Source organism: Erythranthe guttata, chromosome 5 (assembly GCF_056151865.1).
Source record: "Erythranthe guttata isolate IM_541 chromosome 5, IM_541, whole genome shotgun sequence".
Lineage (NCBI taxonomy): Eukaryota > Viridiplantae > Streptophyta > Magnoliopsida > Lamiales > Phrymaceae > Erythranthe > Erythranthe guttata.
Genome location: NC_142537.1, coordinates 17,666,433 through 17,682,500, shown reverse-complemented (window position 1 = coordinate 17,682,500; position 16,068 = coordinate 17,666,433). Strand labels below are relative to the sequence as shown.

The following is a 16,068-nucleotide window of genomic DNA, read 5'->3' as shown; positions in this document are numbered from 1 at the left end:
GTTTAATTAATAACTATAAATCTATGACCATGATATGTAGTGTTAGGTTAGAATTGACTTTTGAGTTCACTTCTAACTTTTTCTTATTCAAGAAATCAACCACTAATGATATGCATTGACTTAACATATACTCTCGTGTAATAGTTTGCAAATCATACGAGAAACGTAAGATTCGAAATTGGGTCATTCGATATAAGTTATTTTGCTTCAACTGCTAGGTCATTTCTTACGGGACTCACATTCTAATTTCTTTGACAAAGTAAATTGTGCTATTTCGACTCTTAAATTCTCCAATTTCACCATCGTATGTTTGAAAACCTAAAATACTCATATATCAAATATCTTAAATGCCCTTGGTAATTCATATACCTCAAATACTGATATACTCCCTATGTCACATATTATTGGTCTCTTTGGAGAAATTTTTTGTTCTAAATTATTCGTCATTTCAGCATTTGGAAGAATTCCCTAATTGCATTTCTTCTGTATTGTTCTACCCTTATCATTCTTAATTAGTTAGTTGCAAAACAATCAATAACAAGGAGTATTTTATTACTTACCATATCGTTTTACTATAATCTATGCGTATACATATTCGTTGAGTTTCTTATTGTGCACACAATCAACAGAAACGACATATAATATGAGACAACGAACGCATCAATATCTTAAATGCCCCTAGTAATTTGTATTTTTGTGCACATCATTTGTTATATTTAAACTACATTAGTATGTCAAATTTCGTTTCTCTTTTTTGCCCTCATTGAAAGTAATAAAAAATAAAAAAGGACAAATTAAACTAAAAGGGCAAAAAGGGAAATAACTTTTTGCCTTGGTCACAACAGTTAAAACTGCAAAAGCAGGGGAGCTCGCCCCTGATTATTCAATGGCTATTTCTCCATCTCTTCCCATATTTTACTGCATGGATGCTACTATATATTTTCTCATTATTTTACCCTTCTTTTTTTCCACTTTTGTACATAAATAACCGTTTTTCTCTACTCTTCTTCACACTTCCACTGCTATTATACATATATATTATATATATACACACACACATACACACACCCCTACTTCAACGATTTCACAAAATTCCACCCCTCGAAAAACCCACCAATTTTTTTAATTGTCTTGATCCAAGAAAAGAAGAAGAGAAATTAAAAAAAAAAAAAAAAAAAACCCATCTTTAATTTTAGGTTTTCTTTCTAGAGTTTTTCATAATCCGATTCGTTTTAGTGTCGGTAATGGGTTTTTATTGATGTATGAATTTTATGGTAGCGAAGATCTTGATTCGGTTTATTCATCCATTTTCTTGGATTTAATTGTCTAATTAGGGCAAAAGTAGTTTAACTCAATCCACAATTTGGGGATTTTTCTTTTGTTTTGTTCTTTGTTATCATCGAAAAGAAATTGTGTTTTAAGATGGATTACACCACTGATTCAGCTCCATATTTGAGGTAATAGTTAATTTTATATTTTTTATTTGCATTTTCCGAAATAAATGTAGTTACCAATTACATTTACATAATTCAAAATGCGAAAAAAATCGCAGTTTATTCTCGGCCGTATCGTACGGAGTTTCGTCAATGGCGATGGTGTTCATCAATAAAGCAGTGCTAATGCAGTATTCGAACTCGATGACTCTTCTTACTTTTCAGGTACACACCGAAACTACACGTGCTTTTATTTGTTTACGGCATTATTCTCGTTTTTTCGATTATCCGACTCGAGTTTTTTTTGTTTTTGTTTATAATCAGCAATTGATGACAACTTTGCTTATACGATTCGGTAGAGTAATGGGGTACACGAAAGCCGGAGGATTTAATATCGAGACCGCGAAAAAGCTTTTATTAGTTTCTTTATTCTACAATGCCAACGTGGCGTTTGCGTTAGCGAGTTTGAAAGGAGTGAATATTCCGATGTATATAGCCATTAAGAGGCTTACGCCGCTTGCTGTACTTATAGCCGGATTCTTTTACGGAAAAGGGAAGCCTACAACTCAGGTTTATAAACATTGCTTTGCTTGTTTATATGTTCGATGAATTAATTTTACCTTCATTATATGTTCGACTTTGCAGATACAGTTGAACCTCTATAAAATTAATACAATCGGGACTAGGGAAATTCTATTAATTTAGCGAATTATTAAATTATCGAGTTAATAATTTAACATATTTTCACCGAGTCGGGACCGCGAGAAACTATTATTTAAGCGAGGTTATTAATTTTTGAGTATTAATTGATCGAGGTTCTACTGTACTAGAAAATAATAAATGATTGGTGTTAATAATATTATTTATATTGTCGAAAGTCGCAATCTGCATTCAACTAGGTTTCGAACATTATCGTAGTTTTTTCGACAAATATTGTCTCGTCATTCGCATAATTGTTTTTTTTTTAGGTGACTCTGTCTGTACTTCTAACTGCTGCTGGGGTTGTTATAGCGGCACTCGGAGATTTTTCGTTCGATCTTTTTGGATATAGCATGGCATTTACTTCGGTTTTCTTCCAGGTTTGATTTATTCTTTTTAAGATTTTATGTTCTTTATACGAGTAATTTTTTTTTGTTTTATAGACGATTGCTTTATTACAATTTTTTTTTTTTTGAATTTGCAGACGATGTACCTTGTATTAGTAGAGAAATCGGGTGCAGAGGATGGCCTTTCGTCAGTCGAGATAATGTTTTATAACAGCATTTTGTCATTACCGTTTCTTCTATTCCTCATCATAGCTACCGGAGAATTTCCTAATTCTATGGCAATGCTTTTTGCTAAGGTTAGGATCTCGAATCCACACCGATAATTTTTTTTTTTTAAGTTTGTTTATAATTTCCGGGGAAAAAAAAAGTAGTGATTTGATATAAATGCTCGAGCTTAAAGTTTAGTGATTTTCTTGATTCTGAAGATTAAAATGATTCAAGTATTTTTTAGTTGATTTACCGAATTCATTGGCATATATCTTTCTTACAATATACAATTAGTTCATGTCACGATTTCATCACAAGATGTAAAAGATTAAAAAAAAAAAAAAAACATTAAAAAAAAAAACATAAACACCAATGGGTTTTCAGTTTTTCGGTATTTACGCAGCATGCATCTCTTAGTTTAAAAATCAAATTGCTAAATCGAGATCCCACTCTTCAATGCTAATTTATTGTGCTTTCTTGAGCTTCTCCGTTTATATATATATATATATATATATATATATATATATATATATATATATATATATATATATATATATATATATATATATATATATAATGCTTACGTTATTAACAGTCGATAAATTATATTTGGTGGACAGAGTACCTCGATATCGTTTCTGGTTCTTCTTCTTCTTTCCTTAGTGATGGGCATAGTTCTCAACTACACCATGTTCTTGTGCACGATTGTCAACTCTGCGTTGACCACTACCATAGTCGGTGTTCTCAAAGGAGTCGGTTCCACAGTACGTAATTTTTTTTTTTTAAGTTTACAATTTTATTTCTTGAAATTTTTATTATTTACTAAATGGGTTTACTTCTTGGATAGACACTTGGGTTCGTCTTATTGGGAGGTGTGCAAGTACGAGCTTTGAATGTGACGGGACTAGTGATAAACACCGCTGGTGGGGTTTGGTATTCGTTGGCTAAATATCAGCAGAAGAGAAATAAATTACCGAAGCTGATGACTGATGTGGAAACGCATCGTAAGTGAGAGAATATTCTTCTTCGTTCGATCAAGAAAATGTGGCTTATAGCTTATATAAATTTTTACATTGGTTGCTCTTTGTGGAATTTCTCGCATTCCCACCCGAATTTTTTTTTTTACATGAAAGATTTTTTGAGATGCTTGTGTTGTAACTTTTTTATTTGTTATTTTTGGTGAATCTCTCAGCAGATGTTTGTTTATTTACTGGAGAAATAATATAATTTGGTGCTTGGAGGCCATTATGAAAATATTTTCGGTAGGGTTAGGGGTGAAAATCGGACGAATCAGATCTGAATTAGCACTTTTTATTTTATTTTATTTTGAAGTAAAAAAACTAATTCCAGTTCCGTTGCATACAAAATCGGAATAATCGGAAATTGAAATGAAAGGACAAATTATTCTGGAATCAGAAACCTTCGAAACCGTAATAAAAAATATTGTTAAAAATCGGAAATATCCGGATTGCCATCGGCGAGATTCGGAAATTCTCTTACACAAGACAGTTACATCAATAAATAAAAACCAGCTGCATATAAAACATACAAAAAGTAAAAAAAAGAATAGAATTCTGTACAAAGCTTCTACAACACTAATAAATAAACCTTTTAGGTACAGTATACTTCGGCCCGGCCCGTTTTTGAATCCGGGCCCACACAAAACACAAAATTAGTCTTCATCATGATAAACCGAGAAATCGGGCTCCTCCGGTTTCTGAAACTTAGGCAAATCCACAACATCTTTCGCCTTTTGCTGAACTCCTCGTCTCGTATTCGCAGCGAATCTCGACGCCAATATAGTAACTCCCAAATTCTGCTTCACATGCAAAGTCGAAGTAGTAGAAGAGCTAAGATTCTCTCCCTCGAGTTCTTCTCGTTCCAATTCGTCCTTTTCCTCCCAAAGTTGCTCGTCGGAAAACGACTCCTGCAAGCTCAAACTCTTGGCCAACTTCCTCTTCTTGAACCGCCGCCACGCCGCCTGCACGAAGCAGGCGGCCCAAGTCCTCCAATGGTGGGAGTAGTACCGGAAAGTGTGCTGCAGTTTCTTGCTATGTAGCCTCCGGAATTGGTTGGCCACAAATTTGAGATCCTCCGCCCTAAGTGCGAATGCTTCGACTTCCGTGAGGGCCCGCACGGTCCGGGTGGAGGAGGGTAGGTTTAGGGTTGAGTTGGGGAGTAGGGCCCATGCAAGGAGCTCCTCCCCGCAAAAGTCGGCGGGGCGGAGGGTGGTGGAGTTGAAGAAGCCCGTTCTGCCGCCGTTGGTGGTGGAGCTCTCTAGTGTTCCGCGGATGATGAAGAGCATCTCCGCCACCGGATCGCCCTCCCGGACTATGTACGTGCCTTGCGTGTTTAGGGAGGATACTAGGCGCTCGCATATTGCGTCGAGGAGTTGGTCGTCCATTTTCGAGAAAAACGGGACCTATAAAAATTATATTACAGAATGATTATTTCCATAAAAGTTAGTTGCTCCAATACTTTGAACATTTGACATGATGATTTCAAGATAGAGAATATTTCTCGATCGACCCGGAAAATTACCAGACGTCAAACAAAGTCCAATTACATAGTTTTTTTTTTTTTTTTTTTTTTTTTTAAGTTATTGAACTATGGACTATCTTACGAGAGAGAGAGAGAGAGAGTGTCTTACACGACGAACGAGATCCAAACAAAGGTGTCGTTGAATGTCACGTCGTAAATCGGTGGGCAAACCACGGAGGATAGTTTCTTCGTCAACTCCTCGTGTCGTAAACCATTTATACTGCGTAAAACGTCTAATCCGTCGTTGAATACCTTCCGGAAGCTGCCGGTGCCTCATCCACTCCTCCGTGTCTCTTCGCTTCACTCTCCACTCCTCCAGCCTCACCGTCATAGATTGCAGATACGTCTATATTTAAAAAAAGATTCAATAAATATGATAAAATGATCGATTTTCGAGTCACCCGTAAATAAATTTTTTTTTAAATTAATAAAAAAAATACCTGCATATTTCCAATCAAATGAGCAAAAAGAACGAGCCCCAACATTGCAATAAGTATAGCAAACAAAGTTTCACCGATAAACGTGCTCGTCGTCAAACCCTGGCCATATGAACTGTGATACGAAACATGAATATTGCATTAAATAATCAAGAAAATTGATTTACCTTTAAATAAAAATCATATCCTAAAAGAAAATAAAAAAATGTGAACAAATCATATATACCTTAAGTTCTGCAAACCCCACCATAAACAATAAAAATACTTCTCGAGAAAACCAGACGAAACAACGTGGTTTGCAACAGCGATTCCGAATATTCCATAATTAAAATAGGTACCGTTATCGGGGTTACAGTTTGTGAAAACGAGTGTTTTGTTCACCCACTCTGCTCTATCACTATGCGTCAAAGTACCACAATCAAGATAACTAAGCGAGCATTTAGTACGATTGAACTCGTCGCCACAAGCCGATTTCCAACAAGTTGCGTGCCTCTCTATCGAAACTAAGTACCAAGAAGCCCCTAAAACCTATCAAATTATTAAAAAAAAATTAAAAAAAAATAGAGCTAATGCTGATCAAGATAAAATAAATTTCGATTTAAGGAATTGGGTAAGAAATAAATAATGAAACGTATACATACGTGGCTTGCTAACATGTATAGTAGGAGATTGTAAGCAGCACCGGCCCAAGCGGTTTGAGTTACGACTCCGGCGGCTTTTATGATTTGAGAACTCAACGGGAAAATGAGATATAGTCTTGGTATATATTGTAGAAATACGATAAGTACGAGCGCGTTGTTCGTATGATCTGCATGGGAGCTTCTAATTGCTGGTAATATGAACCATATAACAATCTGTCGAAAAAAAAGAAAAAAAGAATATTTATACGATAAGTCGATTCAATACACCAGCAATGATTCTCTACAAGAATTTGAATCATCACACAAAAAGATTCTCCGTAGTTTTTCAAGATTCTTTTTCGAAAGGGGATGCCTAAATTTCGACACTCGTTTCATTTTTTAACAAATAGTTCATATGATAAGTCGATTCAAACACCGTAAAACAGTTTGAATACGAGCACATTTGATTTGTTCTGAATAGCAGAATCATCACAAAACGACAACGATTTGAAGGGACGAAAAATCCACGAGAAGAATACTCGAATTCTCAATACTTTTTCAAGATTCTTTTTCAAAAGGGCCCGCCTAAATTTCGGCATTCGTTTCATTTTTCAACTCATAACCGATCTTTTACTCGATATCTCGAATTCTCGATACTTTTTCAAGATTCTTTTCAAAAGGGCCCGCCTAAATTTCGACATTCGTTTCATTTTTCAACTCATAACCGATCTTTTACTCGATATACGTGTATATATTTATATATACCTGCGGAAGAGGCAGTGCTGCAATAAAATCGATCAAGAACTCGGTCTTCAAGTACCTCACCGCAATCTCGCGTTGATCCATAACAAGCTCGCCTTTCCCAAACACCCGTGATCTAGGAGACACATAAGCGGTCCTAAACTTCATAACCACGTGCAATAAGTAAAACACATCGGCCACCGTCCGGAAACATGTGACGATGATCCCCAAATCCAAGTTCGTCCGCATACACGACGAGCGTTCTTGATTCAGCACCGACGGCAGGTAGAAGAACAATGGATCGACAAAGAGAGCCATCAGACAAGAGAACAAGAAAATCCTGTTCCATTTCAGGACAAGATCGCTCCCGGGGTCAAGTATTCTACTCTTCTCGGGGCGTTGACCTTCTGGAAAAACCTTTGACCTGCCAAACCTAGGATGGTGGTTCTTGTCTCTGTTGACTTCTCCTCCACCTTCGGATTTCTGGAAAGGGATTGGGTTTTTGTACATTGGGAGAGGAGCCTCATTTTTCTCTAAGTAAAGTTCTACATTTCGTTTCTCTTCACTGTGAAATCTGTGTCAAGATGCACATTTCTTTCAGCCCATTAATCAAATTAAACACACACTCACACACACACACACACACACACACACACACACACACAGAGAGAGAGAGAGTACCTGACTTGCTTCTGTTTGATGAAATCCATGGTGCTTGGAAATCAGATTTCAAATGCAGAAGAGATGAACTGAGTATCTGTGCAAAAAATCCATGATTTGAGAGAAGAAGATGGTTGGACAAAAAAAAAGAGAAATTCAAGAATTTGTCAAACCCCAAATCTTGAAAATGTCTTTATTAGGGAAGATGTGGAAAGCTCTAATTGTCTGTATGTATGTTTGGTGGTTGACTTGTCACTCAAATTTCATTCGATAAATAAATTAGCTGTAAAATGTGTGCAAAATAAGTTGGCTGATTTAATTCTTTATATTTAAGCAGCAAACAGAAACTTATTTAAGTAAGATGTGGGCACATAGTGAACGTGAAGGCCATCATACTAATTTTATTGTTTGTTTGTTTGTTTTGTTGTCTTATTAGGTAAAAGTCATTGGAAATGTAATAAAACTAGCAACTAAAAGAGTGGATTTTTTTTTTTTTTCGATAAAAGTCTATTGCTCGTTTTTTTTCACAAAAATATTATCGGAGTCCATTTGGATGGCAAGATTTGATTTAGGAAAGAGATTTGGACTCTTATATTTTTTATTAGTTAAAAGTTCATATGAACCGCGCGTGCAGAGGACGCCCTGAATAAAAAAAAATCGTCACGAGTAAAAAAAAAATTATTGAAACAATAAATATGTTTGAATCCCAACCTTTTGCATGGTAGTCCATATTATGCCTAAAATTCATTGATTTAATTGAAATAATATAATTTTGCATTAAGGATAAATTTTAAAAATTAAACTAGCCTTTTAAATTACACGAGCCCTCCTAGTTTTTTTTAAAGCCAAAAATCGTCTATGTTGCGGGGACTTAGGCGGTTCCCACACTATCATAAAATCGAGAGACACAAAAAGAGTCATACAAAGTGTCAACATCCCAAAAGTGACCTGGACGGGATATAAAAGGAGTCAACAGATTGATGGCAAACCTTCAAAAGACTATTATCCCGAAAAATATAGCAAATGTCTAGTCAGAGAAGGCTTTAATGCTATCAAAACGGGCAAAACAAGGAGCCCAAAATCTATACGTGAAACTAATCAGAAAGACAGGAAAAATTTGAAATGGAATGAAGGAACTAAAAAGAGAGTAATCTCATCGGACATGGGGTTAATCGTATTTTGAATCCCAATTTTGTTTTATTTGGTGCAATTGCCTCATTAAATTTGAACTAGGGGACAAAAAATCATATAAATGAATTTTAAATTTGTTAAATTGTTTGTATGTTAACTTTATCTAAGTCTAGGTTGACATAATTTGAAAATGGAATTTAGTGATGACATTGGATTGTACTAGTGTCAATATAAATTATTTAAAATTTTATCAAAGACTATAATTTTGGTACTAGAGGAATCTCTTTCCCTCATGTTCAACTAACAACCGTTTTGTGTCTAAGAACATCAGTATCACATATTTCTAGGTCCCACTAACAAAAACCCATAAACCAACTTTTGGATGTTATTTTTTACTAATTCTTTAGTTTGATTTTTTAATGCTAGAAAATTTATAAAAATGAAAAAGAAAAAGGAAATGGGTTACTGAGTCATTTTTTTACTATAAAAACACAATTAGTTTTTATATTTTATGGAACAAATAATAAAGCACGAGCAGTGGCGAGGTCAGCATTTTTTGTTGCCCATTATATCAGACCAATTTTTATAGTAAAAAAAAAAAAGGCAATTTGAAGTTTGACCTCGTTGTGAAACAATTCATTATTTACAATTGGCATAAAGGGACTAATTTTAAGTTTAGAAGATTATAAATGTTTAACGTAATCGAATTTTGTAAATTTCGATCCAATTTTTTTAATTTTGAAACAATAATTTTCATTATAGAAATCCAATTTTTCCACCACATAGTGGAATCATATTAGTATTATTTATGGAAAGTCCAATATCCAATGATATTATTTATCATATTATAATATATGTTTGTATTTAGGAAGATCATAATAAAATGACTAAAAAACCCCTCTAGTGAATTGTTTCACTATTTATCTGCTACCAATAGGGATAAAATTTAGAAAAATACAAAAGATGCTTTCACTGTTATTACAAAATGACAACTATTTGGAATAAAAAAAAAATCTTCTAAACGTCAAATAAAATGGCAGTGAAGAACTTCTCTAAAACTTCAACTAAATCAAAGGTGAAAGATGAAAAACAATCCAACAAACATAAACCATCATTCGACGAAATTCCCATTGTAGGTATCTTCGATGAAAGCAGAAGCTTCAAGTCAATGACAAGATGAAGCAAATGAATTTCCTTTCTGTTAACTGATGGGGAAATGGTTAAATGTATCGACACCGAGAAGAAATGTCATTTCAGCTTAGACACATGATAATACAAAAAAAAAAAGTCGAAGAAAAATTACCATCTTTTTAACAAAACAAATTTCAACCAAAGCAGAAGAAACCCGATTGAAGTTCAAGATCGGGTTTCTTCTGATTTGACTGAAACTTAATTTGTTGAAAAGATTGTAATTTTATTGTAGAATTCTTTGTTATGATGTGCCTAAACTGATACAACTTTTATCCTTGGGTCAGTAACTCATGTGACTAAACTGATAAGATATGGTGCATTATACGACCACTCGGTAAAAGATATGAACTCCTCAAAGCCAGCATTTCATTCCTAACTTTTGTAAAAATTAGAAAACTCCATTTTGGTATTTTATAGAAAGAACAAAGGAGAAAAAAATCCGTACGTCATAGATCAATGAACAAAGTTAAATGATCACTTCCATGAGTACCTGCCAGAAGCGTGAAGAAGCTCGATCATCATCCTTAAATTTAATCAAATACTAATATTTGAGGAGAGAGCCGTGTCGCAGACATGAGACGAAAAGAAGCATCTAGAAGAAGAGTAGCCAGCTGGGATCCACAATCAATCAAATTGAAGATCCCACAGCAGGGCAGTCAAGGTCGAAAACCACAAGTGAAGATGCACAAAACCAATGATGCAGTAGAGTAGTAGTACCACAGGCAAGTAGAGTAGAGTAGTACCACACGCAAGTAGAGTAGTACCTCGACACAAAACAAAATCATAAACTTTTAGCACTCTTCTTAATAACTTGTCTAATAGAAGATATCATCAACCCATATACATATTTTTTAGCAGAATGGTTCGTAAGCAAATTCAAAAGGATAAAATGACAAACTTACTACTGAAATAGTAATGACACTCAACCAAATCCACGAGTTGGAGCCAAGGGCGTACGGGCCCCCATACACAGTCGTAATTAAGTCAAGCAGAGTAAACATAATTTGAAAAGGTTCTGCATAGATTGAAAAGTACAACTAATTTGATCCAATCTCAGCTCAGCTCCTGCTCCTGCGTCTATCGACTCTATCCCTGATTCCATTTCTGCATTATATATACAAATGCAACACAAATATAAGTAGAATACTAAAAATAACTGGAGTTGCGTACAAAGATGTAATAGAGTTCACAATTTCCTATCACAAGAAACATCTTAATGATTGCTGAGAAATCTGTGAATTTAAACCCTAAAGCAATTTTTAGCAGTGAATTCTTGTATGAGATTGTGTGAGAATAATAAAAATCATACAGCTACCCCACATGTACTCGAGGGTGTAAAGAAAGCATTTCCCCGTAGTTATAAGCAAGCAAACAGCTGTCTTTCTAATGAAGTGACTACACTTCGACTCACCAACGTATCCTAGTATTTTTATAAATATAAACGAATAAGGGAAGACTCTCATCGACAAAGCATGTGAGAAAGCAGTATGGTTGAAGGGGAGAACAAAATAAGGACTCACCCATTGGCATATGGCACTTCATCTCTTCCACGGAAAGGTGACTTGCTGTAGCTGCGACCCCTTGGTGACAAGCTGCGGCGTCGAGGAGGAGGAGAACGACCACCACGAGGACTGTAACTCCTGACCATCATATTAAACAGCATCAAGTAGAAAATAAGTTGATAACAAGAGGCTAAATATCAAATGAAATAGTCAACTATGTAATTATATTACTATTTTCCCCATAACTCAATATGTAGTTCCCATTATTCATTGTCTTTTCTCAGTCTTACAATTTTCTTTTTTTTATTTCCAATCCTACCTTCGGCCATAACTTGGGCTCCTGCGATATGATCTAGGAGGGCTACGACTCCTACGCCTACCAGAGCCACCCCTGTTCCTGCACTCACGAGCAAAATGGCCAGCCTCACCACACTCATAGCATTTCAGATCCGAACCTGAACGTCCGCCACGACCACCACCACCACCACCGCGGCCACCGCCACCACCACCACTTCCACCTCTAGAGTTGTGTGAAAGCTCAACTCTCCAGCCATTTTTACCTGTAACAGAATAATGAGGACATAAAACTTCAGACGACATCCATAATAAAATGACACCAAACTGCTGCTTGTAAAAACAGAGGCTTTAGTAGAGTCAGCCCGCATGTGACTTAAAAATGATGCTACAACTTAAGAATTAAAATGACTAGATCCCACAGCAACTAGATAAATATTTACATTGGATCTTGAAGAAAGACCAAAACTTTTTGAACTGCATAAGCAATTGGATAATATCGACATGTTTACTCACCATCAATGTCTCTGATGGCATCTTGGGCATCCCTTCGGTCATCAAAATCAATGAAAGCATAACCAGGGGGTCTTCTAGCAACCCACACACTGCAAATATCATACAAACAAAAAAGAATATGGAAGGTTAAATATGTAAAATAGATGAAGATAGCAAATTCTACCAACAAAATTCAACTTTGGTTCTGCCAAAGATTTACACAATAAAAACAACCCGAGAAGTACGAAACCCAATTCATCACAAATCACCAGATCTTCTAAACAATTTTGATAACTACCAACAGAACCTCGTATTATGCTACTCGGACATACCTTCTGATAACTCCAAACGCGCGAAATTCGTCCTCAAGCTCTCGTTCAGTAACTCGCGGATCTAGATTTCCAACATAAACCCTAGACATCTTGAATCGGAGCTCCTCGACAAATGCCTGAAACATATACAAATCAGGCGTTTAATTCTAACGAAATCAACAACATCCCCCAAAAAAACAGAGAATTAAATTTCAAACCCTAGAAAAAACGAACAGAAGATCGATTAAACAACTACAATGATTCCGTAAGTGAATACGATGACAAACATACAATTAGATACAAAATAAAATGCTAATTCAGCGTTCATCTGATAAAAAAATTAGAGGAAAAGGGGAGCAACCTGAAACCCTAGCTGAACGCTTGAAAAACCCTAGCGGCTGATGAGCGATGGTTAATAAGATCCCTGAAAATAGAGGCCCAATTATTTAAACGCTGTGGAGTTTGGCATGTCTATGTTAATTTACATTGCTACCCTTTATATTTTCTCTCTTTTCTACCCCTACTAAGATTTAAAGCTTCGTCAATTCAAATAATTCGAATTAGATGATATTGGATTAATTATTAATATATTAAGTATTTGTTTGGATTGTCAATTATATCTTAATATAGATTATGATATTTATATGTAACTAGTACTTCACCCGTGCGTTGCACGGATATCAGTTTCAAAATGAGAAAAATAATAATATTTAAACGAATATCTTTTTATAACAACAGCAATTCAAGTAAAACAGAATGGAAGGAAATAAAAAATATTATCTCTTAATTCAGAGTTATAACATATGAAATTCAATTAAATATTGCAAAGAAAAATACGCGAATGGCGCAAAGCACGATATGAAGATTAAGTGAAATAATTTAAAACATATGGTATAACTCTATTTCATGGAATGCAATCTACTACACCATGTGAATCCTCTGCAAAATAACTAACTTAACAACAAACACAGTAGCATAGAGGTAACACAATAGATATTCAAATAACCTGCAAGTTTATCATTAACAACATTAAATTAGTGATCACATTACTCAAACAACAACACAACTTATTATTGCAAAAGAGATAAGATGTATACGCCAATACCAATAATAATACCAATACTGATACTAATACTTATACTAATACTAATACTAATATTAATACTAATACTAATACTAATACTAATACCAATACTATACTAATTTTAATACTAATATTAATATCAATATTAATACTAATATTAATACTAATAATAATATTAATATTGATAGTAATGATAATAGTACTACTGATATTCATATTGATACTAATACTAATACTTATACTCGTACTAATACGGGTACTCATACTGATACTAATTCTAATCCTAATACTAATCTTAATACTAATACTAATACTAATACTAATGCTAATACTAATACTAATATTAATACTAATACTAATACTAATACTAATACTAATAATAATACTAATACTAATACTAATACTAACTGATATTGATACAAATATTGATACTGATACTGATACTGATACTGATATTGATACTGACACTGATACATATATTGATACTGATACTGATGTTAATACTGATACTGATGTTGCTAGTCATATTGATACTCATAGTAATATTAATATTAATATTAATACTATTACAATACTGATACTAATATTGTTACTCATACTGATACTGATGCTGATAAAAATACTAATACTAATACTAATATTATACTAATAATACTGATATTAATATTAATATTGATACTGATATTGATACTGAAATTGATACTAATATTGATATTCATACTGATTTTGATATTGAAACTGATACCGATACTGATACATACACTGATAATGATACTGATACCGATACTGATATTTATACTGATACTGGTACTGATATCGATACTAATACTGATACGGATACTTATACTGATATTAATACTAATATTAGTACTAATACTAATACTATTACTAATAGTAATATTAATACTAATATTGATACTAATACTATTACTAAAACTAATAGAAATGCTAAAACTAATTTTAATGCTAATGATACATGATATATATATATATATATATATATATATATATATATATACTGATACCGATACTGATACTGATACTGATACGAATACTGATATTGATACCGATACTAATAATGATACTGATACTGGTACTGATATTGGTATTGATACATATTGTGGTACTGATACTGATACTTATACTGATACCGATAATAATATTGATACGGATGCTTATACTTATGTTAATACTAATACTAATACTAATACTAATACTAATATTAATACTAATACTAATACTAATATTAATACTAATACTAATACTAATACTAATACTAATACTAATACTAATACTAATACTAATACTAATACTAATACTAATACTAATACTAATACTAATACTAATACCAATACTAATACTATTACTAATACTAATATTAATACTAATACTATTATTAATACTATTACTAATACTAATATGTTAATATTGTTAATGTTAATGCTAATACTAATTTTGATGCTAATGCTAATCTAGATAAGCTAATTATTATGCTAATGCTAATTATGATTGTAATTCTAATATTATCCAAATCCTTATCGTATTCCTAATTCTATTCATAACACTAATAATAGTTCTAATCGTAATCCTAACCATAATCCTATTCCTAACACTAATCATAAGCCTAATAATTTTAATACTAATAATGCTAATGTTAATTCTAATTCTAATCTTAATTATAATTCTAATCCCAATCCTAATGTTAATCATAATCCTTATGCTAATGCATATCACTAATTATCGTACTAAGCATAATCATAATCTTAATTATAATTCTAATACTAATATTAATCATAATCCTAATATTATATTAATCCTAATTACAATCTGAATCCTATTTCTAGTATTAATACTAATACTAATTTAGAGAATCTTAATTATAATTATAATTATAATTCTAATTCTAATGCTAATATTAATCACAAATTCTGATTTTGCAACAATTCTTTTTGCAATGATCTATTATTTAGTATAAAAAAGAACATTTATATTCAATCTCGAATCTTTATATCAAATTTCTTATGTGTGGTAGTTGAACCATAAAAAGACACATATTAAATATATTAGAAATTAATATTTAATCATATAATCAAACTGACATTAAAATTATTTAAAATATTATAAGGGTATAAACAAACGTTAAGACGTAAAAGAACAATAATCATTATGAATAAGATAAATTATGAAAATCCTTCTGAACTTAGGCTAAATTATAGAAAACACCTCCACTTATCGGTGATTATACCAAAACCCCCCTGATGTTTGTTTCTGTCTTACACGACCCCCTTATGGTGTGATTTTTTTACGAGTTCTTTTTTATTCCATGTAATGTCCCAAAAAATATGGAGTCTACCCTTGCAGATGTGACATTTCTT

General features: G+C 33.2%; 3 protein-coding genes across 4 annotated transcripts; 1 reads left to right on the top strand and 2 right to left on the bottom strand.

The window, feature by feature from the left end:
• Positions 1 to 765: 765 nt before the first annotated feature.
• On the top strand, positions 766 to 3,940 carry UTR7 (UDP-N-acetylglucosamine (UAA) transporter family). The gene is made up of 7 exons (XM_088818085.1): positions 766 to 1,457; positions 1,553 to 1,658; positions 1,758 to 2,003; positions 2,402 to 2,512; positions 2,617 to 2,775; positions 3,307 to 3,450; positions 3,534 to 3,940. The coding sequence occupies exons 1-7, from the start codon at positions 1,423 to 1,425 to the stop codon at positions 3,696 to 3,698; spliced, it is 966 nt and encodes a 321-aa protein (XP_088674211.1). The 5' UTR covers positions 766 to 1,422; the 3' UTR covers positions 3,699 to 3,940.
• Positions 3,941 to 4,093: 153 nt separating this feature from the next.
• Positions 4,094 to 8,058, bottom strand: LOC105967213 (putative cyclic nucleotide-gated ion channel 14). Of its 2 annotated transcripts, XM_088818084.1 has the most exons (8): positions 7,859 to 8,058; positions 7,707 to 7,782; positions 7,050 to 7,599; positions 6,306 to 6,518; positions 5,891 to 6,192; positions 5,668 to 5,779; positions 5,337 to 5,573; positions 4,094 to 5,108 (listed from the first exon to the last, which is right to left on the bottom strand). In XM_088818084.1, the coding sequence occupies exons 2-8, from the start codon at positions 7,733 to 7,735 to the stop codon at positions 4,359 to 4,361; spliced, it is 2,193 nt and encodes a 730-aa protein (XP_088674210.1). In that variant the 5' UTR covers positions 7,736 to 7,782; positions 7,859 to 8,058; the 3' UTR covers positions 4,094 to 4,358. The 2 variants fall into 2 exon arrangements, with proteins under 2 accessions (XP_088674210.1, XP_012847263.2); XM_012991809.2 differs by having other exon boundaries at positions 7,707 to 8,058.
• A 2,727-nt stretch (positions 8,059 to 10,785) lies between these two features.
• Positions 10,786 to 13,125, bottom strand: RSZ22 (serine/arginine-rich 22). Its single transcript, XM_012991753.2, has 6 exons — positions 12,971 to 13,125; positions 12,631 to 12,746; positions 12,320 to 12,408; positions 11,829 to 12,069; positions 11,528 to 11,647; positions 10,786 to 11,111 (listed from the first exon to the last, which is right to left on the bottom strand). The coding sequence occupies exons 2-6, from the start codon at positions 12,717 to 12,719 to the stop codon at positions 11,066 to 11,068; spliced, it is 585 nt and encodes a 194-aa protein (XP_012847207.2). The 5' UTR covers positions 12,720 to 12,746; positions 12,971 to 13,125; the 3' UTR covers positions 10,786 to 11,065.
• Between the last annotated feature and the right edge of the window lie 2,943 nt (positions 13,126 to 16,068).